Source organism: Gallus gallus, chromosome 37 (assembly GCF_016699485.2).
Source record: "Gallus gallus isolate bGalGal1 chromosome 37, bGalGal1.mat.broiler.GRCg7b, whole genome shotgun sequence".
In the NCBI taxonomy this organism is placed as follows: Eukaryota; Metazoa; Chordata; class Aves; order Galliformes; family Phasianidae; genus Gallus; species Gallus gallus.
This window is the reverse complement of record NC_052568.1, coordinates 1-7,207: the sequence shown is the minus strand read 5'-3', so window position 1 is coordinate 7,207 and position 7,207 is coordinate 1. Positions and strand designations below refer to the sequence as shown.

The 7,207-nt window shown below is 55.4% G+C and overlaps 1 protein-coding gene and 1 long non-coding RNA gene across 2 annotated transcripts; both read left to right on the top strand.

Annotated features, from left to right (window-relative positions):
- The first annotated feature begins 1,676 nt into the window (after positions 1 to 1,676).
- LOC121108172 lies at positions 1,677 to 4,610 on the top strand. Its single transcript, XM_040655083.1, has 3 exons — positions 1,677 to 1,764; positions 2,391 to 2,526; positions 2,834 to 4,610. Exons 1-3 carry the CDS (start codon positions 1,677 to 1,679, stop codon positions 3,354 to 3,356), a joined length of 747 nt encoding a protein of 248 aa, XP_040511017.1. The 3' UTR covers positions 3,357 to 4,610.
- Positions 4,611 to 6,220: 1,610 nt separating this feature from the next.
- LOC121108161 lies at positions 6,221 to 7,205 on the top strand. The gene is made up of 3 exons (XR_005842457.2): positions 6,221 to 6,573; positions 6,683 to 6,928; positions 7,151 to 7,205. It is a non-coding gene; the product is annotated as an uncharacterized LOC121108161 (long non-coding RNA).
- The last annotated feature ends 2 nt before the right edge of the window (positions 7,206 to 7,207 follow it).

Below are 7,207 nucleotides of genomic sequence, written 5' to 3'. Positions count from 1 at the left end.
CCTGGCAGCGGGAGGGCTGCCGGGAAGCGGCAGGTGCAGAGTGTGACCTGCTTTTCCTTTGCCCTCCAGAGCGAGTTGCCGTCTGGGATGCGGTGGCCGCCTACGTACAAGAGCACCTCCTGGTGCAGAAGGTGGGTTGGCTGCCGGGTTCCTCCTCTCCCTGTCCTCCTCAGCCAAGACTTCCTCCCACTCTTCCCCTCCACAGAAAGCAGGAAATCACCCCACGTGTCTCTACTGGGCATGCCATGGGCTTCCTGCAAATCCCGCAGGATCACTTGTGCTGGGCGCTGTCCTGTCTCAGGGCTGATCCCGCTCGCGGGAAGCCTCTGGATCCCATCAGGCTGCTTCTGCCCTGACTGCTGTGCTGCATTTGGGAGGGCGAGGCGAAGGAGAGGACTGTGCAGCCCCTTCCCAAAGCCATTCCCGATGCCCTGGCTTGTGCCTCTGAACAGCGAGAGAGGGCTCCTGAGCTCCGTCCCTGCCTTGGACCGCTACATGGGCTCTTCCTCCAGCCAGCCGGCCCATAACCCTGCCACCCTTCCTTTCTCTACCACTTGTAGGGGGTCTGGATTCCCACCTTCGGATCCTTTGACACCATCTCCAGAGACATCAGGACTGAGGACGGGACCGTGACTCTGCGGTGGCCCGTCTTTCACTTGTCTGGAAACCTCATAGCCGTGCACCACCTCAAGCCCCGCAGGGAGTCCCTGCCAGGTAGGAGGGAGGATTAAAGCTTTGCTGGCTTCACGCACAGGGCCAACAGGGCCACCGCCTCCATTCTCCAAAGCAAACCTCCCCCTCGGAGGAGCCCAGCCAAACATGGGGCCGTTCTGGCTGATGGCCACAGGAAGCAGTTCCAGGGAAGCACTGCGGAAAACCAACCGTATCATCAACTCCGTCCCTCCCATTTTTCAGCCCATAGGAAGCTGGAGCCGCTCAAGAGCAGCGAGGTGGCTGCAGCTGCCTCTGTGACCTGGCAGACAGCGCAGGCTTGCATCCAAAGCACCGTGTCCCTGCTCTCTGGCTGCCTGAAGAATGGGGAGAACGTTGCCGTTGTCTTCAAGGACATTGGAGTGCTCCACATCGATGGACTGACCTTCCACATGAAATTCTATTACGACTTCCTTGAGAAGCTGTCAGGGAAAGAGAAGTTCAGGAAAGCTCTTCTCAAGGTGAGCTGTAGCTTTCTACCACCAGCACCTGGCCAGCTGCTCGCGCCGTGCAAGTGCTGCGGTGCCGTCAGCCCTCCCTGCCTTGGGCTTCTTGTGCGCCCAGTGCCTCAGCCGTCACAAGGACATCCCACATCCTCCCTGTTCCTCCCCTGCAGGCCCCCTGGCTGCTGGACATGGTGGTGTCCCGAGCGGCACCGGTGGCCTCCCTGGCACTCTCTGGCTGCCTCGTCGTCTTTCCCAAGTGAGTATGTTGGGGGCTGTAGCTGCTGCTTGCTGCAGCTGCTCAGCTCTCATGCCGTAGCATTTGTTCCTTGTGACCATGGGTGTCCCTGCCCTGCCCACGAGGATATGGCATAGAATCATCGCATCATTTGAGCTGGAAGGAACCCGGAAAGGGCACCTAGTCCCACTCCCCTGCAGGGAACAGGGACACCTACCGCCACATCAGGTTGCTCTCAGCCTGGCCCTGCTGAAGCCTTTAGAAAGCAGTGGCCATCATGCAGCATGAAAATGGGCCTGTCAGCAGGCAATCAGAGAGAGCAACAAGGATTGGTGGAGCGCTGCGTCCCACCGCTCACTGTCGTCTCCTCGCGTACAGGTTTCAAATGGAGTTTGTCCCCAAACCACCACCTGGGATATCCCGCAGGTCCTCAGGAGGCATCCCTGCGGAGGGGAAACCAAAGGAAGAGGAGGCTTTGCCACCTCTCGGCCAGGGCAAGAAAGGTAAAGCAGCATCCAGCGCCTTTCCAGGGCACAAGCCACCAACTTGAGATGGGAAATCCCTTGCTGAACATCAGCCAAGGGCTCTGACTTACGTCAAAGCTTCACGCCAGCTCAGCACGGCCTCTTCCCACGAGGAATTGTTGGCCTCTCCAAAACCAAGGCGCTGGCTGTGACGTGCCCCCATCCCTGGCTATGGCAGGAGCACCTCGGCACCTTAGGCCCCGCCCTCCCCAACAAAAGGATATGGTCCCCAAAAGTCACCCTGTCAGCTCATCGTCACCACCCAGCTCCGCTTTCCCAAAGCCAGCGTCACTAATGCACTCCCAAAAGAGAGTCCCAAGATGGCAGAGAGGAGGAGTGGGGCCAGAGATGGTTTCAGGGAGGGTCCGCGGGCGGCACAGATGTCAGCAGTGGGGGGAGCAGAGCGGCCCTCTCGCATGTTCTGGGAACAGGCCTGAGCGCCCCTGGTGAGTGAGCCAAAGGGTTGACGGTAAGTCTCCTCTGCCTTCCCAATCCCAGTGAGATTTGCTGGCAAGCCAACTTTCATCAAACGCTTGAGCTCGGACAGTCTAGATGGAGGAAAACTCCGAAGGATAAGGAGCTTACTGCGCAAGGAGAGCTCTACGTCCAGGTGAGGCTGGAGGCTCTGGCTTGGCATGTGCATGGGGGTGATTGACTGAGCCAACGAGAGCCCATTCCCTAGCCCCAAAGGGTCCCTGTTTCTGGCTGCCCAACAGTGCTGGGATGGGGACGCCAGGAGCCCCCCAGCTCACAGGGCTGGCCCCTCTCTGGATCCCACGGGGGAGAGCCACGGGGCAGCCGCTGAGCTGTCTGTGGGGAAGGCTGTGTTGCAGCCAAGGGTCCTGGCTCCGGCTTGCAGGACGCGGCCCCAAAACCATCACCCACTCAGGCGGACCCCTCCTGCTCTGTCCTTTCAGTCTGCTGCCAGCCATCCCTGGAGTGCCTGAAGACCAAAAGCAGCCGCTGACCTGCCAGCTGCAGGGCCAGGCAGAAACAGACAGCCAAGAAGACCTGGGCCAAGCCCCGGGAATCAAACACGTGAGCTTCCGTGAGGAAGAACGGGAAGCGGAAAAAGCCCATCGTGTGGCTGCGGTGCTGAAGTTGCCCAAAGCCAACGAATCTTTCAGCAACGATTCCAGACCTTCCTCAAGGGCTCAGTCCAGCCCGTCGCAGGCATCGCAAGGCACTCCATCCCGGCTTCCACTTCTGGCATGCGACTCAGTCAGACTTCTGAGGCGCAGGGCTAAGAAGAGCAGGCAGAAAGAACCTGAGGAGATGGAAGCATCAACATCTCAGGCTGAGGCCAGCCAGCCGCAGGAGTCCTCTGCTGACAGAGCTGGATTTCTGCCACCAATAAACGAAGAAACACAGTCTCCTCAGCGTCAGCCTCCAAACAGCAAAGCCCCACCGCGCAGGAAGGGCACACACTACCCACGCTGATGCGGGCATGGGGCGCCCATGAGCTCCAAGAGCTCCACTCGAGCTGGCTGCAAAACAGATGCTTGAATCCCATCTGCATCATATCTAATCCTAGACTAGGCTGCCGAGTGCCCAATCCAACCTGGCCTTCAACACTGCCACAGACGCGGCGTCCACAAGCTCTCTGGGCATCCGCTTCCAGCATCTCACCACCGTCTCTGGAAAGACCTTCTCCCTGACATCCAATCTTCATTGTCCCTCCCTCTGTCAATAAAGCCTTACCATGGCCCTATCCCATAGAAATCTCCACAATGCCTGTGGCAGTGTCATTGTGTCTTTGGACGCCAGCTCTGGTGCTGGTGGAGGGAGAAAGAATTGTGAGAGGGCATCAGAACATGTCACGATGCTTTCCTTGATGCCAAAGGAAATCCAGCGTCTCGCTTGGCTCGGCTGTCTGAGCTTTTCTGCTGAAGGGAAAGACCAAAAATGAAGTCAGCTTCAAATTGGTGTGGCAGCTCAGAGCTCTCAGAGGATACCAGGGATCCTTGGGAGGCCCTTTCCAAGTGGAAGATTGCGTCCTATAAAGAATCACAGAATCACTGAATCATACAATGGCGTGCGTTGAAAAGGACCACAGTGACCATCAAGTTTCACCTCCCACCCCCCTCCCCGCTATGTGCAGTACTGCCAGCCACTAGACCAAAATGCCCCGTGCCACATCCAGCCTGGCCTTGAATGCCTCCAGGGATGCAGCATCCACAGCCTCCTTGGGCCATTCCCCCTCCTGCTTAGATGCTCCCTTTAAGTACTGGAAGGCCACCAGGAGGTCTCCATGGAGCCTTCTCTTCGCCAAGCTAAACGATCCCAGTTCCCTCCACCTTTCCTCATACGAGAGGTGCTCCAGCCCTCTGACCATCTTAGTGGCCCTCCTCTGGACCCACTCCAAAAACTTCCCGTCTTGCGGAGAAGAGAGAATAAAGGTAAGACAGACTCCAAGAAGGACAAGAGCAAAAGCAGAGAAGAACAGGCACAGGTAAGAAAGAAGAGCAGAAGAGGAGGAGAAGAAAAAATGAGGATGAAGGTAAGAAAAACAAGCGGGCAGGGAGAAGAGCTGAAGAAGGGATGAGTGGGTGCAGGTAAGACCGAACAGCAGAAGTGGAGAGGAGCTGAAGAGGAGAAGTATGAAAAGTAGAGCAAAAGTACAGGAGGTGGAAAGAGAGGAAAGAGGCAAGAGAGAAGAGAGGAAGAGCAGAGAAAGAACAGAGCAGTAGAGAAGAGCGGACAGTGCTGTGAAAAGAAGAACAGTGCCAGAGAGCAGGTGAAGAATAAAGGAAGAACAGAAGAGGAGTGTAGATGAAGAAGAGGTGTGAGGGCACAAGGAAGAAAGATCAGAAGAGAAGAGGAGTGCAGTAAGAAGAAGGAGGAGAGAAGATAACGGGAAAAATAACAGCAGAAGGGTGCAGATGCGGAAGATGAGAGATGACAGCGGCAGAGCAGGACAGGGCAGAGCTCCGACAGCGGGGATTCGGTCTGGGGCAGGAGCAGCAAACCCTGCCCGACTGTGGCAGAGCTGTTCTGATGGGCAGCTCCCAATTAGGAGCTTCTTGGCTCGTTAATTACCCGCGGCAGCGGTGGGAGGGAAGAGGCGGCGTGCCGGGTGATGGCACCTGTCTGTCACACTGCGGGGAAGTGCTGACAGCCCTTGAAAATGTCACCAGGAGCTGAAGGGTCCTGTCCTGAGCATCCGAAGTGAGGACACGGCGTCGGAAACGGCTCTAATAGGAAACGCTCCAAACCGCGAGGGTGTGAAGGAGGACCGGCCGGGGGGGTGAGGAGGTGGGGGGGGGGAGAGGGGGTGTCCGTCCCCTGCAGGAGCCGAGCTGCAGCCGCCTCCGTGCTCCGGACCGCTAGAGGGATTCCTATCAACCGTGCAGGCATTTGGAGAGACGCAACGGCTGAAAAGCAGATAAATGAGCAGTTCTGTGCAATGCTACGTGGCGTTCAGCCTCAGAAAGGTCTGCAACCAACTCACCTCTCAACCCGAGGGCGCGCTGTGCGCTCCCTCTGGCTTTGTCAGCGCTGCGCACAGCTCAGCTCACACTTCACGCTTTTCTCGTGCTCCCGAACAAGGAGTGACAGCAGCCAAGAAGTCAGAGCTGTCTCAGCCTCAAAAGGAGCTCTCTCTGCATGGGATGGGCAAAGCGCAGAGCCTGCCCTCGTCCCCCAGGAGGAGCACTGCTCGGTGTGGGGGGATTTATGTCCTAAGCGAAATCGTTCTTGGCATCACTTAACCAGAGGAGCTGCTTGCGTTTTGCTGTAGAGTTCAGCTTTTATCACATGGTTGTTCAAATCAACTTTGCTCTCTGGATATAAACCACAGATAAAAATGTGACCAACCAACCCATAAGCGCTGAGGCCAGCTTCTGGCGCACCTTGTACCAACCCTTCCCCAAAGGCAGTGAACATGCTGCAGTCTAAGCAGCAGCCCGAGCACTCATGGTATCGCTGTGAGATCTCACTCTGGGAAGCATCCTCACATCCCCATTTAACCACATGCAGCAGAACAGCTCTATTTTGGCCTCAGCTAACAACAGTTCCTTTCTGGTAGGGAAAGTTCTGCTGCCACCACGCACAATTTCTACTCAAAGCATTACAGGAAGGCAACGCTGTTTGTAACTAAGTAAAAAACAAAACAAAAAAAACCAAAAAACAACAAAACACTCCAAGAAAAGCAGAAAGACTGAGTGTGATCCAAGTGCTCGTTTCCCTTTGGAGGGCTGGAGTCATTGCACAACCCCTTTTTGACATTTGAAACACCACTGTCTCAATATGCGTGCAGCGTTGGTGTTTACTCATACTTTCCGCCTCGGGGACGCACGTATTCTGTGAGCGTTTGCTGGGGGCTGATTGCCACTTACCAAAAAGGGCTGTCGAAATTAACATCATGGGAGTTTCAGTAGAGAAAAAAAACAAAGCTTTTTCCTCAGCATTTTGAGTCAAGCTGAGGGCGATTACTGCTCAGTTCTGCATTCTCAGTATCTACTTGTTCCTAATACATTGATGGAGTGCTTCCCCACTGCTCCGTAAATTAAATTAACCCACGCTGATGAGCTGAGCAGCTCCCATGTCAGCAAAGTCAGGAAATCATGCAGGACTCCAAGCAGCCTCATCTACTCCCAGTGCTGTACCAGGAGCCCCATCACTGGGAGGGCACAGCAAACCCGTATGCCCCAGGCAGGTGAGATTTACCCCTGGCACCCCCAGAACTCAGCATCACACTTCTTCACAGCTTCATTTCCTCATTGATTTATCACTATTTTCACTTTTCTTTTTCTTCCCTGCCACAGAAATTCCCATGATTATTTCCAACTCATTTCCAGGCTGATGGCTGCTGGTCCTGAAGAACCACAGAATCACTAAGGTTGGAAAGACTGCTAAGATCATCACACCCAACCCCAGCCTACCCCACCATGCTCACTAACCATGTCCATCACTGTCACATCTCCATGTTTCTTGAGCATCTCCAGGGACAGTGATTCCCCCACCTCCCTGGGCAGCCTGTGCCAGTGCCTTGGATGGAAGGCCCTTGGACGGTAGGTGAAACCTATCAGTTAAAGGTTTTCCTTATGCAAGACCGCATCAAAAACAAAATAGATTCAGAGAGGAGTAGACAGTCCCATGGTTTGTGATTCTGTTTGAAAGAGGTATGAGTGATATTATGAATTACCTTGTCTGCAGTTCCTCCAGGTGGGAAGGCTCTGCTGGAGCTTTAGCTTCACCTGGCGCCTTCTCTTCTCCATCTCCCCACTCACCAGGTGACCAAGATGCTGGCTGTCGTGGTGGTCCTCTTTGCCCTTCTGTGGCTGCCATAC

Bases quoted from the DNA above. Each gene is read 5' to 3' on its own strand.
- LOC121108172 (XM_040655083.1), top strand. From the start codon at position 1,677: ATGAAAATGGGCCTGTCAGCAGGCAATCAGAGAGAGCAACAAGGATTG. The intron at 1,765-2,390 runs GTACAGGTTTCA...GTTGACGGTAAG, and splicing joins GCTCACTGTCGTCTCCTCGC to TCTCCTCTGCCTTCCCAATC. The intron at 2,527-2,833 runs GTGAGGCTGGAG...CTGTCCTTTCAG, and splicing joins AAGGAGAGCTCTACGTCCAG to TCTGCTGCCAGCCATCCCTG.